Source organism: Arachis hypogaea, chromosome 18, assembly GCF_003086295.3.
Source record: "Arachis hypogaea cultivar Tifrunner chromosome 18, arahy.Tifrunner.gnm2.J5K5, whole genome shotgun sequence".
NCBI classification, from domain to species: Eukaryota; Viridiplantae; Streptophyta; class Magnoliopsida; order Fabales; family Fabaceae; genus Arachis; species Arachis hypogaea.
In genome coordinates this window covers 7,212,543-7,237,998 of record NC_092053.1, presented here as the reverse complement: position 1 = coordinate 7,237,998, position 25,456 = coordinate 7,212,543, and the positions used below count along the sequence as shown (strand labels likewise).

The 25,456-nt window shown below is 30.6% G+C and overlaps 2 protein-coding genes across 5 annotated transcripts; one reads left to right on the top strand and one right to left on the bottom strand.

Moving 5' to 3' along the window:
* LOC112772312 (putative axial regulator YABBY 2) lies at positions 1 to 8,121 on the top strand. Of its 2 annotated transcripts, none has more exons than XM_025817227.3 (6): positions 1 to 487; positions 2,747 to 2,875; positions 3,041 to 3,170; positions 4,134 to 4,182; positions 5,543 to 5,618; positions 7,664 to 8,121. In XM_025817227.3, the coding sequence occupies exons 1-6, from the start codon at positions 422 to 424 to the stop codon at positions 7,766 to 7,768; spliced, it is 555 nt and encodes a 184-aa protein (XP_025673012.1). In that variant the 5' UTR covers positions 1 to 421; the 3' UTR covers positions 7,769 to 8,121. The 2 variants fall into 2 exon arrangements, with proteins under 2 accessions (XP_025673012.1, XP_025673011.1); XM_025817226.3 differs by having other exon boundaries at positions 52 to 487; positions 3,035 to 3,170.
* Positions 8,122 to 16,214: 8,093 nt separating this feature from the next.
* Positions 16,215 to 24,827, bottom strand: LOC112771182 (ubiquitin carboxyl-terminal hydrolase 8). 3 transcript variants are annotated; one of them, XM_072223911.1, is made up of 14 exons: positions 24,569 to 24,818; positions 24,380 to 24,500; positions 23,994 to 24,248; positions 23,356 to 23,497; positions 23,006 to 23,065; positions 22,809 to 22,904; positions 21,593 to 21,928; positions 21,322 to 21,462; positions 21,039 to 21,209; positions 20,615 to 20,878; positions 20,341 to 20,489; positions 17,994 to 18,512; positions 17,112 to 17,382; positions 16,215 to 16,851 (listed from the first exon to the last, which is right to left on the bottom strand). In XM_072223911.1, exons 3-14 carry the CDS (start codon positions 24,149 to 24,151, stop codon positions 16,729 to 16,731), a joined length of 2,430 nt encoding a protein of 809 aa, XP_072080012.1. In that variant the 5' UTR covers positions 24,152 to 24,248; positions 24,380 to 24,500; positions 24,569 to 24,818; the 3' UTR covers positions 16,215 to 16,728. The 3 variants fall into 3 exon arrangements, with proteins under 3 accessions (XP_072080012.1, XP_025671615.1, XP_025671614.1); XM_025815830.2 differs by having other exon boundaries at positions 24,406 to 24,500; XM_025815829.2 differs by lacking the exon at positions 24,380 to 24,500 and having other exon boundaries at positions 24,569 to 24,827.
* Positions 24,828 to 25,456: the final 629 nt, after the last annotated feature.

Here is a 25,456-nt window from a genome sequence, read left to right as displayed (position 1 = left end):
TTTCTTTCAAAAATCAAAAGCCGCTAACCCCACCCCCCGACCAGACTAGTCCCATCCTCACCATTGAGATTTTTGTACACATCCTTTCCCTTTCCATCTTTTCCCATTAATAATAAATCACAAATAATAAAAATGAAAAAACAAAAAACAAATAGTAATAATAGTAATAAGAAAGTTTCTTTCTCCTTTTTACTAACCTTTAATTTTTCTTTGTTGTTTTCTTCTGGGGTCTCTTGTAATAAATCCATTGATCTATCTAGCTAAGCTTGTGCTGTGTGCACTTTGTTTCAGCCAAACAATTCTCTTTATTTCTCTTCACCTCCTTCTTCTTCTTCTTCTTCTGTGATCTCTCTATATAAACCTACTAAGCACAACACTCACTCTTCACAACAAATATTTTATTTTTTATTTAAAAAAAAAAATGGACATGATGGGAACCGAACGTGTTTGTTATGTTTACTGCAACTTCTGCAACACCACTCTAGCGGTACAATTCTTAGTTCATCTTCTTCTTCCTCTCTTCTTTAATTTTAATCTTCTCATCTTGTTCTTCTTCTAATTAAACTTAATATAACATACAATTTCTTGTTCATGATGAGCTGCTATGTTCTATTTCCTGTGTTATCGAGATCACGATTATAGCGAAGATCGAAATTGAAGTGAATTTCTAAGCTGGAATGTGCTTTAGATCGAGAATTTGATTTGACTCCTCCTACTACATACTAACTTATATTTTATGAGAAAAATGAAAACTGAGTTTTAATTTTGTTCTAAGAAGTGCTTCAGCTGTGTTGCTTAGAGGTAAAGGTGTTATGTATATATTGTGGATCTTTCATTGAGGAAGTAATAATTAAGAATTGTCCTAATTTGAGAGATAAAAATGGAGATTTGTAAGTCAGAACTAAGAAATTTTACGAGATTTTGATGAATTTATATGAAATTAAAAAGCATAATATATATATAAGGGCTACGATGAGTAGGTAGGGCTACTCTATCTCTACTCCCAGGTGTATTAGGGTTCTTCTTCTACTATATATAGAGAGCTCTTTAATTTCCCCCTCTATCTTACTCTTTTTATTTATTTTAGTTCTTCAGGTGACTACAAATAGCATGGTATATATGATCTCATATGCTATATGTTTGTACAAAAAGCCTAGCCATGTTTCAATAATATAATGTCTCAGCTTTTCTTTCTTTTTCTTTTTATTTTTTTTTTCCCTTTAATTTGCTTTCTGTATGTACTTGAGGATAATTAACACAAAGGTTTTCCATGAAATTAAAATCTCTCTTTCTCTTTCTATTTCTATTTCTATTTCTCTCTCTACAAAAAGTATATCTGTTTCTGTGTGATGAGTTATGAAGGACTAAGGGGTGCTATGTTGTGTTGTTGTGTTGATGATGATGATGAGTTTTGGCAGTGAAGCGTCTTCTTTTTTCGGATGATGATGATCAAGTTTTCTTTCACAATTTCAGACATGTTTCTTTTAAGTGTACTGATGCAGTGTCCTCTCTTTTCTTTTCTACAAGAACCTCTCAGAGATATTAGAGATAGAGATTATCACATCAAGACAAAATCCCATTTTCCCACCACCCAAAAATAATGCACTCTATGTGTTTGTTTAATTTACTCTTCCTTAATTATTATTATTATAGCTTTAGTTTTTTTTTATATAGGAAAAAAAAAAGGGTTTTGGTTACTTTTACCACACTCTCTCTGATGCCTTTCATCATAATATCTCTGTTGAAATTTACTCCTTTTGAGAAAGCATTATCTCTCTTTCCCTCATCCCTCAAATGGAGATAACACTGCACAAAGAGAGAGCAGTGAAAAATTTAATCAGCATCAATTCATGTATCTATGACATGATGATCCACAGAGTTTTCCTTTATTCATAGCCTGTGATCTGTTATGTAGCAGTAGTGGTTAACGGTGTTGCCATGGCCCGTTCCATAGTCAAGTCCCTTTCACCCTTCTCTCTCTATCGATGAGGCTACAATTTCCATCTTTTATCATCCTTGCCTTGCAGTGTCAGCCAAAAAGCAAAGTGAGACATTTGTGTGAGAGTGCTAACTTTTGAATTAGCCCATGTCAGGTTCCTTATTTCATATCACAATATCACCTTGCTGCTTGCTACTATAACATGGATTTTGGATGATTCAATATGCTGCTACATACAACACACATACACAAGCAAAGTGGACACCCCATTAATATTATAAAAAGTAGATAGATCAGAGTCCATTCACATTCATTCAGCTTTCTCTCTCATAATGAAAGCAAATATTATTACTCACCTCCGTATCTCAAGCTTCCTAGCTTCTTGTCCTCATCTTTAACCTCTTTTTCATCTATGTCTTCTCTTCCAAAGATTTAATTTTGTTTTTTCTCTTGTCCATGCTTGGAACCTCTTTTCTTGGGAATGTGCTATATATAGCTTCAGCGCAACTTACAGACATATATAACAACTAGTTTTGAATTGAAAGCTCAGACATATTACGTTCCTGTGGTGATGGTTCAAACAAAATGTTACAAAATCTTGCACATATATATCTATAACCTGAAAATCAACTTTACTTAACCTTTGATGTTTAATTTCTCCCTTCACTGAGAGAGAAAGAGAGAAATTAAGCAGGTGATGATTTAGCTTTTAATTAGTTACTGAAATTGTAAAAATAATGAAGTTGTAATTAATATGATATGTGTGGTTGGTTGTGTATGTTGTATTCCAAAAATGGGTACTGGCAGGTTAGTGTTCCATGTAGCAGTTTGCTGACCATAGTGACAGTTAGATGTGGGCATTGTGCCAATCTGCTATCAGTTAACATGGGAGCATCTCTTCAAACATTGCCTCCTCAAGACCCTCACCATCATCAGGTATATATATACATACATATATATATGTCTTTCACCTTCTCTTCCTTCCCTTCCCTTTATTTATTGGGATATAGATTTGTTTGTATGCCACATAAACTGGACTTTGGTTGATATATTAATTCTATGTGTTACTATTAATTATATTGTGGACAATGCAAGTCACAGAAGCAGCACCTGAGCTTCCAAGATCCAAGCAGCAAGGAACTGGGATCATCCTCATCAAGATGCAACAAGTTATCAGCAGCATTTGATCCTGTAGACCATGATCCCCAACCTAGGATCCCTCCCATTCGTCGTGAGTCTCACACTCCACAAATAAATAATACATGTTTCTTGTAGGAAAAAGAGGCTAATTTCTTTTTGAACATACATATACACACAAATACATTTGTTTTTTGTCTCATTGAAAATAGTAGTTAGCATTTGGCATGATGATGATGATGAATCATGAAGCTAAAGTTAATTAATGAATGAATGAATGAAACAAGAGAGTACTTAACTAGGCCAGGCTGAAGGTGAACCTTTTGAGCCAGAAGTTGAGGACAAAAAAGACTCAGACTGAAAACTCTACAAGTGGCAGATGACAATTAATGGAAGAAGCAAAATAAACACACACATCATTATTTTTGAGGTCACTTGTCATATGAGAAACTAACTCAGATTATTTTTTTCATGAGAGAGGGCGTCCATCTCTCTGAGTAACCGGTTTTCTTTGGTACAATGCTACCCAAATTGGCCTTTTCATTTCATTTCATTTTTTTCTTACATCAAAGTTAAGTGCCCACTTCAACACAGATAGTGACCTTACATGAGAAAAATAAATAGACCCATCGATTATTTAATTTGGTTGCAGTCTTGCCTGTGCCCTAGAACATATGCAAATTCATTTTGACAGATCCCAATAATAATAAGTACAATCTACCATCATAGCACCCAAATTAAATAATAATTAACAACCTGTACAAATCAAGCTATCTTTTAAACACATATGCCTAGCTTTTTTCGTAAATATGTTACCACAAACCTTATACAGAAATTTTTATCACATTCCATTCAATGTAACAGTGAATTTTGCCTCTAGCTAGTATGTATATATATATAGCTCAATATGATTTTGATTAATGGATTTATAAAATCATGTTTTAGTGCGTGTTAATAAAAAACTAATTTATCACCGTTATATATAAATTATAGTTACATTCTATATGTAATCTGCTCATCAATATATTCATACTAAATAATCTTTTGATCATCACAGCTCCGGAAAAGAGACAACGTGTTCCTTCTGCTTATAACCGGTTCATTAAGTAAGTATAATATTTCGGATCTACAATTTTTAAATCGTCAACATCGTTGCATTTTCCCATACACTATAGTATACTGTAAACTTGATTATTCTTTTTTTCCTTTTGGTAGGATATCACTTATACCTGCTTATAGCATAATATATTTATGTTCAACACACTCATGTGCAGTTGTCTTTATATTAAATTCATAGTTGAGAGTCGTTAGATTAGACTTATTAAATTATGGAGAGTGCTAGGAGAACAATGAAAATTTTGAACAACATGACCAACTATCAATCAAATGAAAATACACTACATCCTAATTTAATGCTACTAATTAAATTTACTCTTTTAACCCTATTAATTCAAATTGTTTACACATTGTTCAAAAATCTTGTTGGTTACCTATATTTTTTCTTAAATTATTTAACAATTTTCAAATGTTAACTTCAAGTAAAAATAACTGAGTTTCATGATTTGGTCGATGTATTGTTACCATATGAATGCAGTTTATCAACATGAAAAAAAAATATTAAATAATCACGATTTGAAGGTTAAAGACTTGAAGTAATAAAAACAAAAAGAGCTAGTTATAAAAGTTTAGGTTTTTTATTTTTTCCAAAAATAGATTATTCAAAAATTGGAGAACAACACAGACCATATTAAAATGCTAACTTTCTTATAAAGAAAAGTGTTGGGGATACATAGACTTGAAGAATTTAATATTGACTTAAATTTATGATGAATCTTATATGATAATATATTAAATCATAGATAGATAGATAGAATTTTACAATTAATATCTATGTTTTTATCTTTTTAAATAATATTTCCAGTGGCTGACATCTTTTCACAAGTAAGATTTACTGTGACATGGGTATAAATAGCATTACTCATCTACAAAACCTTGATGCATCCAATATAAAAGAAAAAAAGATAGGAGTTTAATTTAGTGATCAAAAGTCAGTTAATTTAACTATTTTTACTAGCATCTTGACAGTTTTGCAAATGTGGCACTGAAGTTATTATCTCAATTTCCATTTCCGATTCACATGGAGATTTGCTTATTAAATTATTATAAGGATAATTAAACTTAGTAAAACTTTGGATACCTAAATCAGTTATTTTGAAAATGGTAATGCTAGAAATAAAAAAAAAAGGTCAAAATTTATTTTATTTTGCATTTATTTATTGCAAGATGTATTAAATAAAATCAAAAATAGTAAATTTTGACAATTTTTAGCTAATATATTTTGGTTATTAAAATTTTTTAAAAATCTACTATATTATATTTAGGATATAATTTTTTGAAGTATAGATGATTTAATTATGGAAAAAAAATAGAAAGATAACAGCTGGTGGTTGCATTTGAATTAATCAGGGAGGAAATCCAAAGAATTAAGGCTAGCAATCCAGACATAAGCCACAGGGAAGCTTTCAGCACAGCAGCCAAAAATGTGAGTTTGAGAGCTTTTATTATTATTTTTCCATTTTCTGCATATTCATTCTGTCATATGAATTCATCTATGGTCTATCACTATTTTTTTCCATCACTTTATTGCTCGCTACTCTTGACCTTGGTGGACGTGGCAACTGCATAGTTCTTTTTATCAAACTCAATTGAAATATTTATCAATCAGTTTTTTTCTGTTTTATATATCTTCTGAATACGTGATTGGTAAGAGAAAGAATAAATATAGTCTGGTCAGAGTTATATTAATTTGGATTTTAAAAAAAAAAATTAAGTGATATTAATATACATTTTTTATTATAAAATTATAAAAATATATACCAATTCATATTTCTTAAAATATATGTATACATTGTATCCTAAATCTTTAACCTGTAATTCCGTAAATAATCTTTAATTTAATTAACTAATAATGACAGACTGTGTATACATGCAACCATGATAGTATTTATCCATCAGATTAAATTTCTACACGTTTTTTACGTACAAAGATTTGTAAGAAAATGAGGTGATAAGTCCTGAAATCCTAGCAGATAAGTGGACCCTGCAAAGGAACTAATCTCCTCTAACCAAAAATGGTGTAAAAGAAGATGTAGGGACAAATGTGAGACATAATATACAAGATTTACACTTATATTTGGTTACGACAAAATAATATTTCCTAAAGAATTCAAATGCGATTGCTTAGCGAAGTCTGTATACGAGGGAAATGATGATATAAAAATATTCTCCTAGGAAACAGCATTTGCTTTGGCTTCTCTATTTTTTTTTTTTTTATTAGAGAAAAAAAAGGAGGAAATGCTTAACTCATAGAGACTAAGAAAAAAATATATATATTGAAAAAATAACATATCTTCAATCTCTTAAAAACTAAAACATTGTATCTCATTTTACCTTACTTTAATCATAATAATACTAAGACGAGTTCTATATATAATGTCTAAAAATTACACATGTTCTAATTTTATATTAAAAAAAATTGAACTCCATAATAAATACATCTCTCAACATTTTCATTTAAGTAATTTAGACAAAATTTGTAAATACTGTACAAATTTTTTTAATTATAATACTGATCATTCCAAAGTTGAAAAGAGGTTTTTACTATAAATAATAAATATAATACTTCTATTTTTTATCCTTTTGCCCTATATATGGATGCTGTATGAAACTGCTACTCATAAGTGATTTCTGGCTAAAACATCAGGGTATATATACCTTAGATATGATTCGGTTAAAACTTGTATCAATAGATAAAAGATGTACTATCCCTTTTCTAATTTTTCACGTGCTCTACCTATGACGTGTAATTTATATCAGCAAAATTCGTAATTTTGATCATTATGTACATGCATGCATCTTCAATTCAATTGTTCATGATGATATTAGCCCAAACTTCCCAATCATATATGCAACAAAGCTAGGGGCCCTAGTCATATTTATGCATAACCTCCATTTTAATTATGCTTTTCTTTAGTCAAATTGCTTCTATATATAGGCAGTGCAAAATGTTATGCATGATATTAATTTGTAGTACATCACATATCTAAAACCACATATAGGTTAAGGCGTGAAACTTAAAAATATTACAAGAATTGATCATTGAAAATAATAATAGTAATTCTCATTATTATTATTTGTGTTATTATTATTATTATTTGTGTTATTAGTATATTTAAAAATAACTTTTCGTTGACACTTAATACAATTTACTAATAATAAAAAACATGATTTTATATATTAGAGTGATCATTACACTAAAATTAAAAAAAAAAAAAGACTATATGAGTGTAAATGAAATAGGTGTTTAAATTTTTAATGATTATTTTTCATAATGTTGATGAGTTAGATTTATATATAAAATGACCCCTAGCTAACTTCGGTCCTACAGCTGAGTGAAATTTACCCTTGAAAGTATCATGAAGGTTAATCAATTATTTTGCTGTATGTTATATAGTTTAATTCTCTCTTTTGATTGTTGTCTGATCTTATAAATTATTATTAATTATATTAAATATTTGAATAATGCAGTGGGCTCATTTCCCTCACATTCACTTTGGATTAAAGCTGGATGGAAACAAACAAGCAAAGTTGGACCAAGGGGAAGGGACTCAAAAGTCTAATGGATTCTACTGATATAAATGGAAGCCTATGAGTATCAGCTGGTTTTTTCTATGCTTGACCTAAATCTGTGAAAAAATATGAGAGGGTTGATCAGATATCCCAATCATACACAACTGGATGGGATAAACTTTCCTGAACATTAACCTCATCCTCTCACGTTTAATAGTATATTTGTATTGCCCTATTATATGTTATAGTTGTTATGAAATGATTATTATTATTATTGCTATTCTTGTTATAGCATTAATTGTTGTTATCTGGAGAGCACTTTATTAAGTCAACATTACACTGTACTACACTTATTATTATTACAACAGATCCATCTCATTTTGATTACTAGTAATAATAATCTATCTATCTAAGTATCTATCTATGTATTTCTCTTATCATCTATGATTGCAATTATTGATGATGATGGAATCTTATTATTTACTACTATATATTTTATTCTTTTGAAGCTGATGAGGACCACATGAATAGTGCTTTTCATTTTTGAAATTGTTACTGTTTGACCCTTTTTGGGTATATGTTGTTCGTTACCCAGTGGAACAGTCTTTTAACCACCATGTTTTTCTTTATACATCTTTTATTGTTGAAGGGTGTTTCTTCCTTGGAGCTTTGTGCTCTGGGTTTATTTGAACTATATATGATTCCTCAAATCCCATATATTAAAATGTATCATTAATGGTAAACATTATATATACAGACATAAATTTGTGTATGTTTTCATGCACCTACTCTAAATAGTGTTTTGTGTCTCTCTTCCTATAGTCCCCATTTACTGCATGATATATATATAAATAACATTATACTTCTTCTATCTTATAATATATGTCTATCATTTTAAAAATTTAATACATACCATTCAAATGTAATTTTTTTTAAAATGATAAATATTATGAAGCAAGAAAAATATTGTTCCTCAGTTAATTAATAAGGGCCTAAACAAAAACAGAGGTAATAATTAATTAAAAATATAATACTACAAAAAGGTAATGGTTATATTTGCCAGCACAGCTATGCCAAAAAATCATAGATATATATATATATATACCTATTATGCAGCACAGCCTTCTTAAAGGAACAATATACAGTGTTGCATGCATGTCTTCACTGTCATTTTAGCAGAGGTTATTTTTTTAATCTTTTAAGGAAAAAGGAATTGTAAGAAGGGGATGATTAAAGTAAAACCCTAATTTCCTTTTTCCTTCTATTCCTAAATTCGTAGCATGTCCAAGTTTCACAAAAAGCAATGTTAACAAGAACTAACTATCTATGGAAAATGAGTTGAGATCCCAATTTTGAGGTTCTGCTCAGTCATGAGATTTATATATATCTTCCTAACACCTTTTAGGGAAAAAATAATAATACAAATATTATTTCTAAAAATATTATTTTTGTGGTAAAACCATAAAAGAAAAAGAAAGGTAACATATAGCCTATGATTACTACTAAAAAAATTAATCATTGTTGTAAATATTAATATACTAAAGTTAGATTTGAATTTATTATAACGTGTCTTTTCTCCTTTTTACTTATGTGGATGTTATTGTTAGTTTTTTTTGTTGCTATTTCCTCTTCTTCTTTTTCCTCCTTTATTATTGTCCTTATCATCTCCTTATGCCTCTTTTTTCAACATTATTATTATTTTTCAACGTTATTATTATTGTGGCTGCCATTACAATTATCTTTATCGTCGTCGTTGTTGCTATCATTGTCTTTTTCTTCGTTAATGTCACCATTATCTTGTTATTATTGTTTCATTTTTTTTTCTCTTCTTTTTCTCATTCTTATTTATTATCATCGTCTTTTTATATATATTTTAGTTTGTGATATGCAAAAAAATTTTATACTATATTAATAAATATAATTTTACAAAAATCTATGTGTTGCAGAAATATAGAAAAAAATGATAATATATATATATTTTATTAGACTTATACCAACTTAATTAAATTTAACTAAAAAATACTAGTATATTTAGTATTACCGAAAATAAAATAGTAATAATAATAACAACAACAATAATGGATTTTGTTGGAGATTGATTTTATTTTTCCAATGAGATTGATAATGAAAATGGAGTAGCTACAAAAAAATGGTTAAGTCATATTGACATGACGTATGTTAGACACAGTAGTAGGAGTGGGATATGCTATAATTGGTCAAAAGGCTTTATGTAAAATAGTTCACTATTTAGTGATGCCCTAAATCTAATGGGGTCTTTCTTGTCTCTGATTCATCATCTTCGATCCTTGATTTAAGGAAACCACTGCTACGTACTACATTCGCTGCCCCTCATGATGCTTATATAACCCGCACCTCACTCCCTCACATGCTTATATAACATTGCATTCAAATTTTAAATTTCAAGTAATTAATTAGTATTCACTATTCAGAGAGTTTCTCGTTTTTCTTTTTTTTTCTTTTGTTAAAAAAAAATCTCCAATGCCAAAATGCGTATTTTGAAAATAACTTGTAGTCGCACACCAAATTATGAAAGACGTGACATGATTATTTTAGATTTTAAAGTAATATTTATAAACTAACAACACTATACTATAATCTATGGTAATGATGATGTTAAATAAATAATGTACCATGACTGAATTAGTTGTAGGTAGTAATAACATGTAAACATTTTCATCTAAAATGAAGTTACTAACTACGTTACATTACTTTGACAAGATTGTGTATATAATAAGGATCATAATATTCATGTTGTTTGCATAGTACTAACTAGTAAATGTTAATGGGCCTCTCATCTTATAAATTCGTCACCGATCATCTTGAATACCTTTTTATAAACTCGCCCGAAAGATACTACGGGACACGCCGCCCGAACCACCTTTGTCGGGAAGACTTTCAATACTTAACTTTGAATACCCCTTAAAACCACCTGACCGATTAACCATAAGTGAGATAACATAAGATGAGAAGACACTATATCCAACTCAAAATCTTAAGGTGTCAAATTAATGGATCTCTCATTTTATAAATTTCTCACTATTTCTTACTTTTTTTGATGTGTGACTAATTTCAATACTCCTCACACTTACAACACTAACAATAATAACTACTATTAAACATATGATTATGATGGATAATTATATGAAGTGAAGATAAATATAAATATATATAATAGTGAGAGTGTGAAGACTGAAGAGTGATCAAAGAGAAGGTTAAAGATTTGTCTGGTGGGATAAGGTTAAAAGTACAGAATCTGAGACGTCAAATCAAGCAGGTTTGCTGGCTTAATTGGATCCCATGTGTGGCTTGGATCTTGTCTGAAACAAACAAGAAAACAGAGATATAGTTGGGAGAGAAAACATAAATGAATGTTGTTTCAAAACTTTTACAATTTATTTATTTTTGTTTTACATTTTATGTCTAATTTATGTAATAGAAGCATATGATTGTAAACATTTTAAGTAAGCGCATTACATATGCTTCAAGACAACAACGTTTGATAATTAGAATAAGACATAAATATATATAAAATTATAAAATTATAAAAGTTCGTTTTTTTTTTTTTACTTTTATAAAAGATAATTTATTGGATGAAATATGTTTTTTTCCTTAACATTTTTTGTTTTCGTTAAAAATATTCTTAACCTTTAATTTTATTTAATTTTATCTCTAATATTTTTTATTACTTTAAAATTATTCCTAAATAATAATTCTATCTAAAATATTATAGACAATATTAAAAATATTCAAAAATAATTTTGACAAAAATAAAAAATATTAAAGACAAAACTAAATAATATAAAAAATATTAAGAACAAATTTTAATAAAACTAAATATTATGAATTTTTTTAAAAAATTATAAATATTAAAAATAAAAAATATACTTTATCTTGTACACCAAATTTGAGGGAAAAAAAAAAGAAAAACACCCTATAGGCTTATACACAAAAACATAACACATAGCATTGTGACATTGATAAGATGACTACTTGACTTTATCTTTGGTTTTCAGAAAATAATAAATGGATGTCTCTGCAAACCATTTCGGACTGTCATTTCATTACCCGGTAGGACCATGATTCCCAAACAACGAGAGATTCTTTTACGGACCACACACACTTGACACAAAATCACCCTCCTAAGTCCTAATATAATAATTATCTCATCAATTATTTATTCTTAAACTATGTTTTTTATTTAATTGATGTAATTTTTATTTAAATACATTATTTGTAATTTATATATATATATATTTTTGTATACATAATAATCTTAAGATTTATTACTTTAATGTAAAAAATATGGGAAAGTATGAGGAGCCAATGAAATATTTGTATAATGTGTACAATGGAAGTTTAGGGAGTATTAGAGATATAATCATTAGTATCACATTTTCCTATCAACTGAAGTTTTTGGGATGAGTGGTATCATGACATGGTATTAGAGCTCTAGATCCGAAGATGTTTATTATCCCTAGTACTCGGATGGTTATTCTAAATAGTATGTGGATGTTTATTTTGTAACTCAATAACCCATTGTACACATTGTACCAATAGTCCGAAGATTAATGAACTGGACTCGTTGGGCTGGCCTAATGGTCTAGTGGAAGAAGCCTTCGAGCGGGTTCACGCCCGGGAGCCTCCTTCCGAGCTATGTGTGAGAGAGAATGGGGGTGATATCTGCAAAGACACTCCGATGGCTAAATCAGCAAGGGTTTAAGCAACTTTGGAGAATATTGGGACTTAGTGATACCTGAGGGGGTCAGTGTATTTATAGTGGTGAACCAATAACCACTGTTGGAGTAGTTCCACCTTTTAAGGAGGATAACCGTCCCTTTATCTTAGGAAAGTTGAGATATGACTCCTTGAAGTGGGTTGAGAAATTTTAGAGACAATTACTTATTTGAATAAGTGCTATCTGCCAGCTAATCTTTGTCCCTGACTTCTTTTAACCAAATCGTTGTTAAGACCGACTTCTTAAGAAAAGGTCGGTGTCGAGTGAGAGCCAATTTTTAGATTGGGCCTTTTATTTAAATCTGAGTCTTAATGTTAAATCAGGGTATGAACAAATAGAAAAATAAGATCATATATCTGATTAAGATGATAACTAATTTAGTGATTTTATATGTACAGAAAATTTTGCATTCATTATATGCATATAAATGGGTGTAATAATAACATGAAGTGTGTCAATAAAAAAATATTTTCTCTCTTTATTAATATTTAAAAAAGAGATTAATCAATATTGGCATCCTATTAAAAAGAATCAAACTGAAGTTATCCTATTAATCAATATATATTACACAATACTCTTGGTGTGGATTCGTTTACACAAAAGTATTAGATCATATTTTCATTTAATATTAATAATAAGTAAATAGTAAATAGTAAATTATTATCAGATAAACAATTAATTTATAGATGGATAAAATGTAATAATTATTTAAATTTAATTGTTATTTTTCTGTCAAAAGTGTAGAAAAAGGTTTTATATATTATAATAATAGAATTAGGTATTTAAATTCGTATCTGTAAAAATATTAAAATAGTAAGTGGTTAAATTAAATATTTTGCTGTACAAATAATATATGATTGAATTTTATACAAATATAACTGAAATTCATAATAATTAGCATTAAAATAATGTTTCCGACGACCCACGTCTTTTTTTTTTTTTGGGGTACCCTTCCTTTAACGAATGCCTGTCTTGTGTGGTTAATAATATAACATAAAATAATTTATGGGTCAATACAATACTCAGTAATCTTAATTTGGTCTTCTTCCGTAATTCGTACTGTTGATGTATAATCATTATTATAAGTGTGTGTTTATTAAGGTTACTTCGTTAATCGTTAGTATATATATTAAAAAATGTTATTTGTATACCAAAATTAGCTATCAATATATTTGTGTATAAATATATGTGTAGTTTAATTTATTTTCAATGTATATTTATATTCTAGTATGTATTATTGTATTTTATACTAGTGGCTGCCTTTAGTTGACTGATTTTAGTAACTCTTATTCAACATCTTAGTTGAGTTTTGGAATGAAAAAAAAAAGCTATATTTCCTCAAACTGATTAGTCTGAGGTTAATTTTTCAAACAACTAGTTTATCCATAATAATAGAATTTAGTTAGTGATGATAAAGAGAAAAAACGTAAGAACAATCCCCGTAATATTAGCATTATTGACCACATTTTTAAATGTTTCTTATTAAATAAAAAATATTATATTTTTCGTTAATTGAATAAGTTTTAATTTTTATTTATTAATAATTATATTTTATATTAACAGTTAGATTTAGGATTTTGAATTTAAAATGTTTTATTTTTTATTATTTTTAATAGCAAATTACATTGTTTACTCCGAAATTGATTAGTATTGGGCGTGTAAGTGTAACAAGTTGAAAGGTTTATATAATAGGATACACATGTGTGGAAATATGAAAGGGTGTGAAAACAACTAAGAGCCACAGAATGTTGAGAGGAGAATGTGAAAAGTGAGTGGTCCTGGGGTTGTTTAAGGCTGCCCTGCCCCAAGTACCATGGTACTATCAACAATGAAGATGGGTTCTCTTTTGGTACTCCTTACACCAAATTGGAAACCATGTTAACGTGGTCCATCCATCCCACAACAAACAAGTGTCGGACATTAAAGAACCTATCATAACAAAAATAACACGTTACGCTACTACTAATTTTCCAATTTCCACTGATGCTGTGACAACGGTTTTTTCCACAACCAAAACGCATAATGTTGCTTTCTTTGCACAATCTAGCTTCAAATAAGCATCATTTTCGCTTACTTGCTTTGTGCCATTCTGCCATTGCATTATTCTACCCATTTTTGTCCTTTTCTCAATACAAGAGTAGAATAAATATTTTCTGTACCAACGTCCTTTTTTTTTTTAAATATATATAAAAAAAGTTCTTAAAAAAATATTTTACTAAGAATTATCAAAAAACAAATACATTGAAAACTTAAAAAAAATTTATTATACTATTAAAATGTGCCTTTAGAATATACAATAACTAAATCTTATAAAAAATGACTTTCTTAAAACCACCAGTCTTATTCTTTTGTAAGTATTCATTTTGATTTGAAAGTGAATATGTAAATATGACACACTCGTCAATTTTTAACAGAAAAAGAGTCATCATTCTTGCGCCATCAAATCAAAGATATAGAAAGAAACTTCGAACACATTGTTTGGATTGAAAGAGTTTGAAGGAAAAGAAAATATAAGAAAAGAAAATGGATAAAAAAAATATTTTTTTTTTGGATGAAAAGAAAAATTAAGTTGAGAAAAAAAAGTGATGTAAAATTCACATAAAATTTTTCTCTTCAAAGATGAGAAGTAATGAAGAATGTGCAAATAAGGGTAAAATTACATATTTATTCTTTTGACACTTGTTCTTTAAATATAATTAAAAAAATTAATGATATAATCTATAAGTAATTTTTATTATTCTTTCATAAAATTTTGAAAAATAGACATACATCTTTTCGTTTGTGACATTTAAAGACAATGAAAAAATATAACTTACAAAAAATTGTTTGTTAATAAAGATAATATATTATCAGTCACCAAAAAAAAAAAAGATAATATATTAAAATCTTAAAAACTAATTTGAATGACTTTGTTTTTTGAAAAAAATAAATTAAATATATTAATAAATTATAATTTATATATAATATAAATAAAGATATTAATATAATTTTACTCTATTATAATTTTCTCTCTTCTTATTTTTTTTTTATCCAAACAAAAAAAAATTATCTCTATTTTTTTTTTATTTATTTTCTCTTCATCCAAACAACACACAACAAAATCCACTTTTCCTTTTATTTTTTTTTCTCATTTCCCATCTTATATCCATACAATGTGTTTAAGACTCAAATGAAAGGGAAAATGGGGAGAAAAAAAAAAGGTTTGGGATCATCTAATGGAAAAGAAGGGATACTTCCCTGTTTGCTATCATCCAATTAAACAAAAATAAAATGAAAACCAAATGTAAGAGAAAATGTTTGTAAATTTGATAAAACCCACGAGGTACACTCCTATATAGATTAAAATTGTATAGAGAGAATATAAATTCTTTTTATAATTATTTTTTATTATTTTATTGTTGTTCAAAACTCAGGTCTTAACTTTTTCAATCTCTCTTTTATCCCATAAAACAAAAGATCTGTAAACTTATATCTTTACTGAATAATTCACCAACCCACAAATATTCTTTCTTTTCTCTCACAGTCACCGCCTCAATGTCAGTGGAAGGATGCAAAAAGACACGGGACATACTGTGTAACCCTACGACTCTCTGTCTCTCTCCACTCCTATAGTCCTATTATTGAAGGTTTGAAGCTACCAAACCAGGAAATTTTATCTTGCCCTATCAGGATCACTACCTTATGCCGAAAGAACATACTTAGAAGAGCATCAATGTATTCAAAATCTATCATTCACAAGTATAAGAAGATAAATGAAAACGAGAACCAAAATAATGATTGAATAAAGACTAATTCAAAGAATCTAATCCAACTCCTGTTTGAACAAAGATTCTCTTTACATGTTTAAACAACTGTAAACAATTTGGATATGTCTCTCACCCCCTTTAGTTGTTACTATGTTACAGTCTTCCTTACTGCTGCCTATGTTTCCATTTCTTCCCTACCAAAAATTCAACTAGCCCAAAACTTCAATTTTTTTTAGTAAGCGAGACAAAAATGCTACTTTGTTAGGTATACTTGTAAGCCTAAGAAAAAGAAAGCAGTCCAATGCACGAGGTTTAGGGAGGGGTCAGATGCACACAATCTTAAATCTCATGAGAATATACCATTTCTTTCTAGAACTAAATCCTGTCACCACCAGGTCACAATGCAGTAATCTCACTATTGCGCCAAGATTTACCCTCTGTATACTAAAGACTGCTACCAATAATGTTAATTAATGGTATTCAGCTTCAATAGGAATTTTGAACTATATGCTACTCTACCACTATGTTAATTCTTCAAAAACTCTTCTGTAGAATAGAACATAGGCAGCTGAAGACTTGATCTTCTCTTTGCTGATGGGATAAACACGGCTATCATCAAAGTCATACCATTGATCGCCTCCATGCTATATAAAATTCAAGAGTGAAAATCAATTATGAAAAACTAAATTGCATAAAGGGCAGAATAGAATTTTATATCAAATAAATGCCCTCCACCATTTCATAGTGACCATAGATGTCTACCATATAACACTAAATTTTCACAAACTATGACTAATAACCAATTAATGGAGGCCTGAAAGCCAATCCAAAAAATGTGGCAACCTTTCATGGCAAAAACAGAACTGAGTCTTATATGCAACAGGATAGGAAAAACTGCACTTACATGGACAAATGCTGTATAGTGACCACCTCCCATGCTTCCAAAATGGTTACTCACAGCATAAAGTGTGTAACGATAAGACTTGTCATTCCCAAGAGTAATATAAGCAGACAAATCCAGATTATCAATCGGAAAGTCAACATATGTCTCTAGCTTGTTTTTACTGTAACGACTATATTGAAACCTCTTAAGATGAATAACCAAGATTTCAGGAAGCCTCCAAAGATCTAACTTCTTACTAGCTTGACGATGTTGTTTACAGCCAGGACAGTACCTGACAATACAGAAAACTGCAGCTCAGAAAATAGTAAGACAGGATCATAAGTTACTTTCACGAACAAATGGCTATGTCCCAAGTGAATGACCCTTGTGTATAGAACACAAATGAAGCACCAGAAATAGTATGAAATATTAATACAGCAATATTTTAAGATGGAAAATAAAGTTCAGCAACAACGTGTGGTCAGCATTGTGGAAACAAATCAGCCTAACTCAACGCAGCTCTACATACACTAGAAAGGAAGAATTAGGGAGAAGAAATTAATCTGGAGATTTAAGTTATCTGCAAACAGAAGTTAAGAACTTAAAAATATATGCCCAATTCATTATAAAACAGACAGCTGCCCCTGATCAATATTTAAAAAGACACTACTTCAGGGCACCAAGTATGCAATTGCAATCCCAAACTGATAATGCAAGGAAATAATGATAGTAATACTAGACAGAATAAACACTGTGCTCCCATGCATCCCAAACTAAAATTATCCACTATAGCTACAATGTATAGTAATCCAGTTAAATGTATTAAAAATAGAACAGAATAAAAAGAATTCAGATTGAAGTATTTTTCCTAATATGATAAAATGTAATGGTAACTAAACTAACCACATGTCTTCTGGTCCAAGAGGTTCCTCCTGCAAAAACGTTTCAAGGCACCTGTACAGAGAAACTGATTCTTGAGGCCTCTTTGCCAAAAAGCCAGATTTGAAAACCTCAGGCAATGAACTAGAGAGTTTTGTGTCATATATTTTAATTTTTTCTGACCAACATACAAGCACATGCAGTAGCCTTGAGTCTCCACTTATTGTTAGTGGCTCATCCATTAATATCTTGGAATTCCTGACAGTTCCCTTTTCATCTGTAATGTAAAACTCAATTTCTCCATCTGAAGAAATATCTAACTCATTCACATTTGGACCTGAATTAGAAGATGTGGCCATTTCTGTTGCTGCTTCATTTTTGTTAGACGCAGCACAATCTTCTAAAGCAGCTTGTTGAAATGGACAGAACCACTTTAGATATAAGTTGCATAGATCAGATCCATTTACAATATTGCAAAGCCTGGCCACTACAGGAATCCCGAAGGCCTTCCAATTTGATGTAGACTTCCCATGGATGTACAGCCTGGCAAAATTACATCAAACAGAAACTTTTTATGAGAGGGAAATCAAGGGTGACCATGAAAATCGATGTAAAAAGCATGTATACCCAACCATTCTTTTCTTTTGAATCTGTGAGTGAGTACTAGATCAGTTGGATGTATTATGTTTTCCCCTGCTTAATCAGATAGTATGCTGTATTGATCATAAGATAAGAAATAGTTCAGCCTACACATGACCACATAACTTTTTGTTCTTCTAAGGCTTCAAGGTTAGAACATTGCATGTTCAACCAACTAAAATTGAAACCTTGATTTAAAAAAGAAAAAGGAAGGAATTGATTGTCCTCTACAAATTGTCATTGTTATACATCAATTTTGTACACATCGATCTAGTATCAACTGGTAGAGGATGGTTGGTTAAGATTCACCACATTTGCAAATGAATAAATCAAACCTGAATGACTAAAATTGTGTTAAAATAGCTAACTTGAATGATCACAAATAAACACTTCGTAAAAATAAAGGCTTCTTCATGTAATTCACACTGACAATCTGCATAGAATTAAATATCTATTTAATAAATTCACCGAAAAGTCTTTCTTTCAATGTAATGGCCAATCAATCTTCCCCCAGAATGTGCAAACCCCAGATATTTAATAACCATAGGCCTTCATGAAATTCATATTCATCGTATACAAAAGGTCTTCCATGGATAAGTTAATTCATATTTCTTGGTGCAACTGTTTGACTTTCAAAGAAAACTTTATTGCGTGAAGAGCAAGATGTCCTGGTAAATAATTAGCAAAACCAGGTTGTTAAGTTTGCATAGTTTTAAATTCATATAACTAACTTGCCTAGCTTGCAAGTGAGAGGAGAGTATTCTGTTAGAATTGGTTGGTAGGAAGGACCTAAGGAGGATTTAAGGGGAAAGAAGAGTTTTTTTTTTCCCTTTCGGGGGGGATTAGTTGAAGTCTTGAATAAGGGCTCAACATTCAAAATGAATGGAGCAAGTGCTATAGCATCTCAGGAAAAAAAAAGGGAGATTATAGAAACATAAGACCTAAGACAAAAAGCATAAGATCCCACCGAGACTTAGGCTTGGTTTGGTAAAACTTTTCAAGAGGTGCTTTTGCTTTTTAAAAGCTCAAGCTCCTCATTTTGTGTTTGGTAAATAAAAAAGATCATGTGCTTATGCTTGCCGCTTTTAAAAGATCGGGGTACTTTTGAAAGCACCTAAGATAGAGCTTTTTAAAGTTGACTTGTGCTTTTTAAAATTTAAAAGTCTAATATAACCTCATATGGTAACTAATTTTTAAATTTAATACTTGTATTTATGTCTATTATAGTATTTTTAAATTTTAAAAGCTATTTTACCAAACTCAGTTGTTGTTGTTTGTGTTTATTAAAAGCTATTTTTAATTTGATTTACCAAACATAAATACTACAACTTTTAAAAAGCCATCTTTTAGAAGTTAACTTTTATAAGCTACTTTTAAAAAGTAAAAGATTTACCAAACCAAGCCTTAAACAATAGTCAGCCTGTATAGTTATCTCAGATTTGGAAAGGAATTAGACTGAGGAGAGTCAAGAGTGTGGCCTTTCGAAGAGATATAGTAGGAGAGGTTTGGCCTCTGAAAGTGCCATTACCAGTTTACTATTCAGTCGTGTAATTTCTTTGTTGTTTCCCTATGTTAATTCAGGGAGTGTTTCTGTGTTTGAGTCTGATTATTCTCCATGACCACCAGATTCATTACACACATCACATGCACAACTGTTTACTATTTCTATGATACACTGTAGAATGAGGTACTTAAAAAATATATATTCTGATAAAAAAACATATTGGCTTACTCCTCCATCCGCTGATGTATGAAGATGACCAAAGGGGCATCCCCGTTATCTTTCATAATTCGGTAAGCAACTAGCCTGTCAGCATCTCTGATTAGGGATAATGAATCAGCTGGATCTTCAAGAAAACGTATGATAAGGTTGTTGTATACCTGTATCATAGCTCTGGCTTCAGATATATAGTTCTTTACAGTTGAAATGCATCAACAAAGACACTCAAAGTTTCAAAACACTAAACACCGACTCCAAATTTGAGTCTAAAACAAACAATAAATACCTCAGCCACTAATAAGGTCTCATCGGCCCCCAGAGAGCATGCAATACTAAGAGCACGGGTCAGATCTTCAAATTTTCCATGTTTTGTAACAGAAATGGTATAGGGAGATAATTGAGTCTTTCCATTACTACCACTACTAATAACAGTCAAAGTCATTGACCGCATTGTTGATGAAGGAAGAGGTAATGATAAGTACATGAATGGATCAAACGTCACCGAGATCTTCCTACAAACAGGACAAAGTAAAGTTGATTTATATTGACCCTGCACAAAAATGATGAATGTGATCCATGAGGCAAAGGAATGAATATGCTTGAGTAAATCATAAATCCAATCTAGCAGATTCTACAGATTGGTAATTGATTCACATCATGTGTGAATTGGGAAACTGATTTTATAATTGCGTAATGAGATCAGTACATACTTGGCACACATCAACAATGACAGAATCATTGCGAGCCAAATGGTTATGCCAGTATTCATCAGCAACCTCTTCGTCTGGCCGACCATCTGCATCCTTTACTTCTGCATAAGGCTTACATTTAACACGATTCAGATCCTCATGAAGTCCATCCAACAAAAAAGCAAGGAGCTCCTGTAGTGAAAGATGTACATATATTGTGGCAAGTTCGAGGTTACATGAGACATGAGTCTTGTGAATCTACAAATGTGAGTAAAAATAGAATGAAAGGGTTAGATGTACGAACTTGGGAATCGTGCTGATTAAATCCACTAAACTGAGGTGCAAATCTAGCAAGCTTTGATTTGAACATTCTTGGTGCTACAGGACTTGCTCCAGGAGCCCATAACTTCCTAATTAAATCTCCAAAGGCCAAAGCTATCTCACCCTGCAAGAATAATTTAGGAAGAAGATAATGAAAAAGTGCAAGATGTCAAAAGCATAGAAGTCCGGAGAAAAATAATGTCTTGAGATAGCAAGCCAATAAATTAAGAGAGGCTAATGAAATTATCACATACATTCATGCCCAATGGGTTATCATGATTGATTTCTCTACCATAATCTTCAAGAAAATAGTCAACAAGCTTTGGTGTGTGTGCTAGGCACTGGAGGGCACTGTTCATGAAGCAAGTATTTCCTAGGTTTTGTAAACCAATCAATCCCAAGGTACCAGCTTCACCAGGGCCCAAAGAGAAAGTCAAGGAATTGTCATGCACACCATTAGAATTCATACTGCTTGCACTACCATTCATCTTCACTGAGGCACCGGAAGAAAAATTTGTCATCTCATCTTTTTTCCCTTCTCTACATCTCAATGAATCTGACAACCCGTAAACTTGTAACTCCAGAAGAATCTGTGTATAATTCATATTCACAAATTAATATGGCCAATAAGGCATTTAATACAATTATACCCAATGATTAAATATATGATGGTAAATAAATATTCTAACAGAAAGTTAAATAAATATTTATGGTTTTCACCCTAAATATTGTGAAGCTCATGTTTTTGCATCTACACACCTATGGCAATGGTAGACAATGAAACAATAAACTAAAATGACAAAAGCTAAAAAAGGAATTACTAACTAGTGGTGGAAAAAGTGAGAGAGGATAGAAAGGAAAATTTTCTTGAATAGGGATAGCTTAAGGAACAACTAGCTTTCTGTACAAAGCTGCGATCATTTTAGTCCACAGTACAAAGCTAATAATCGATTACAAGTTAATAAAGTCAACAAGTGATTGAACCGTAAGCATTTTTCTTTTGGGATAAAAAAAAAGCAGAAACATTTTATCTTGCATATTAACACAAATAATATGAATGACATCCCAAAACTTTATTTATCCACTGGAATAAATGCCAATGTCAAATGTCAATATAGCAATACCTGATATTATAACACAAATAATATGCATATGATAACATTTGTCTAAAGCTATCAAACCCAATAAAAAATTACATGGATACAATAAGAAATACAGTAAATGTCATGTTCATGAGGACCTATGTACCAAAGCCATTTCTTCAACAAATTCTAAAAATATCCATTAAAGCATCCAACAATATTATGATGCATAACATTAATCTTAGATAATTAGCAAGCTAAGTGACCGAATTTATATTTGAATTCTGACCTTCTCTTCAAGGAGTAAAATTACAAATACAAGCATAAACAAAGAAATATTTATGAAAATAAAATAAAATAATAAAAAAAAACCTCTAATAACTCATACCTCGTGATCAGATTGCCTTTGACAGTCTATTGGGAAGTGATTTTTGCCATTTGCAAAAAAAAGGGTTATCTGACCTGAAAAGTCCCATATGCGTAACTGTGCAATAACAAGATAAAAAATAGTCAATTTCTTGTAATAAAGTGAAATTATCAATAAAAAACAGGATAAGTAAAACTGTAAAATGAAAATTATATTACCATCTCTGAATCCACACTGAACATTTTGCAGGCTCTTTTAAAAAGCTCAATTGCATTGTCCTAAAAGAAAGGTGGGAAGAATGGATTAGTATCTGATTATCTGAACAGAAAAATGGCACTGAACAATGAAATGATCATTCCTTAACAATGCATGAATCATATTAGACTAGGCAATAATTTCCATCTCAAATCAGTCTTTTAAATGGACATAATGTATAAATATATAGACAAATTAACGAGATCATCCAACCCAAATACCTATAGCTACAACTTTTACAACAGCAATGCTAAAAGAACTTCACTAAAAAGGGGAAGAAGAAGAAACAGGAACTTCTGAAAGAGAGAGACACCTTTTTGCTTATTCTCACTCCAAATGTATTTGTTTCTCTCATAATAGAAAGCCGGAGCTGTAATGGATAGACTTCTGCCATATCACCGTCAGCAGCTGAAAAGCCTTTGTCATCCTTCATCGCATTTTTTGAATCACTATGCCTAAGTAAAATATCAGAAAAGATATGATTATGAAGATATGAACAACCAACAATTTTGGATGTCAGAAAACTTCATTAGTCGCAGAAACAACAATCTACTTTTATTTGCAAGTAAACATTAAAATCTAATACTTGCAATTCTATCCGACAAGTATAAATATTCCAATTCTTCACAAATATTTGGCATACAGGATTGTTGTTTCAACTCTATGGAGAGAGCCAACTGTTAAAACTATCGTAAGCATCAAAATGCTGTAACACAAATAAGAAACTATGGGAGAAGCTCATATAGTACAAAGTGTCAATCCAGCCCTGAGTTTCAGAAATGAATGGGATCTAAATCACAGGTTAAAGTTAAAAGGTTGCATCACTATGTATTCTAACTTAAAAAAAACCCACATAGCTTAAGTTGCCCATTGCTTTCTCTCGACTTAGCTACAGCATAACAACACAAGGGGATGGCTGAATTGAGATTTTATCCGAGAACACTCACTCACCACTTGAGTGCCTGCAACCACATATCCCCAGATACCAATGCAAAGTCCCTGCCAGATACACTCACTTCACCGCCGTTCTCGCGACAGTCCTGCAAATCATCCTCCTTCCGAAGACTCATCACGAGATCCGAGTTGAAGATGTTGTTGATGATCCTCATTGGACCAGCATAAGAAGAACCGGGCAGAGATGCAAACACAACTCCCTTTTTCTTCTCCGAATCCTCCAGCAGTGAATCCTGAGCATCCTTCCACCACCTGAATCACACATACACACAGAATCATCCATCAATGCCCTTCACAGTTCACATGTTCAAGTTCAATCCATGTAAACAAGTTCAGATCCCAGCCAGCATAGAAGAAACAGATAAAGTTAAATCAGAACATGCCAGCTGGTTCAGTAGAGTGTGCAAACCCTAAAGGAGCATTGCTAGTGTTGTTAGTAGCATCTGAACAATCGAGATTTGATTTTTGTGGTGTCTGGTGTGTGGAGAAATGACGATTGGAATTCTGAGGAACGCAAAGAGAAACGGAATTCAAAATTTGAGGAAACAGAGTGGAATGGTTTGAGTTTTGACCTGTAAGGAACGAGATAGACTCGTTGGTCGTTATCTGAGTCTGGTCGTTGAGTGTTATCGGAGCAATCTTCGGAAGCAGCAATCTCCATTCTTGAGAGAGAGAGAGAGAGAGAGAGAGATTTGGAATTTGATTTGATTCAAAAAAGATGGTGTTGTGTTACTACGTGACAATAGAGAGAGAGAAACGACGGATTTGCAGAGAAAGAAGCTAATTACAAGTGGAGCATTTTCTGTGAAGAGGATGCAATCCAATTTACAAAGGAGGGAAAATTAATTTATTTATATTTATATCTTTTTCTTCTGCCTTATTTATATTTATATTTTTCATGCATTATTTACATTTATATTAACAATTTATAATGTGTTATGCATACACAAAAAATCTGTTATTAATTAGCTAGTGCATATAAAAATATATATTTGACATATAAAAATTTATTATATTACTATAAAAAAATTGATTATTCGTGTATTACAGATTTAATTATTTTAGTGATTAATTATTTAATTAAAATATATAATAAATAATTGAATAACTAATTTTTAGTATAAGAATATTTTTTTTATACTAATCATGATCAAGATTTTTTGGGTAGAGTTCATGAATTCTATATATGCATGCAACTTGGTAAGGTTTTAAACATGTTTCATTATTAGATATTTTTGTTAACATTTTTGTTTGTTCTAAAAGTATAATTAAACTATATTTAAAATATTAAGAATAAAATTTAAAATACTAAAAGTAATTTTAAAACTTTTAGGATGGTATATGTTACAGAACACAATCATTCTTTTTATTAAATAATTAAGGAACATAATAATAAGACATTTAACACTAATTTAAAGAATTTTTATGCTCCGTTGGAAGACACTAAAACTAAAAAACAA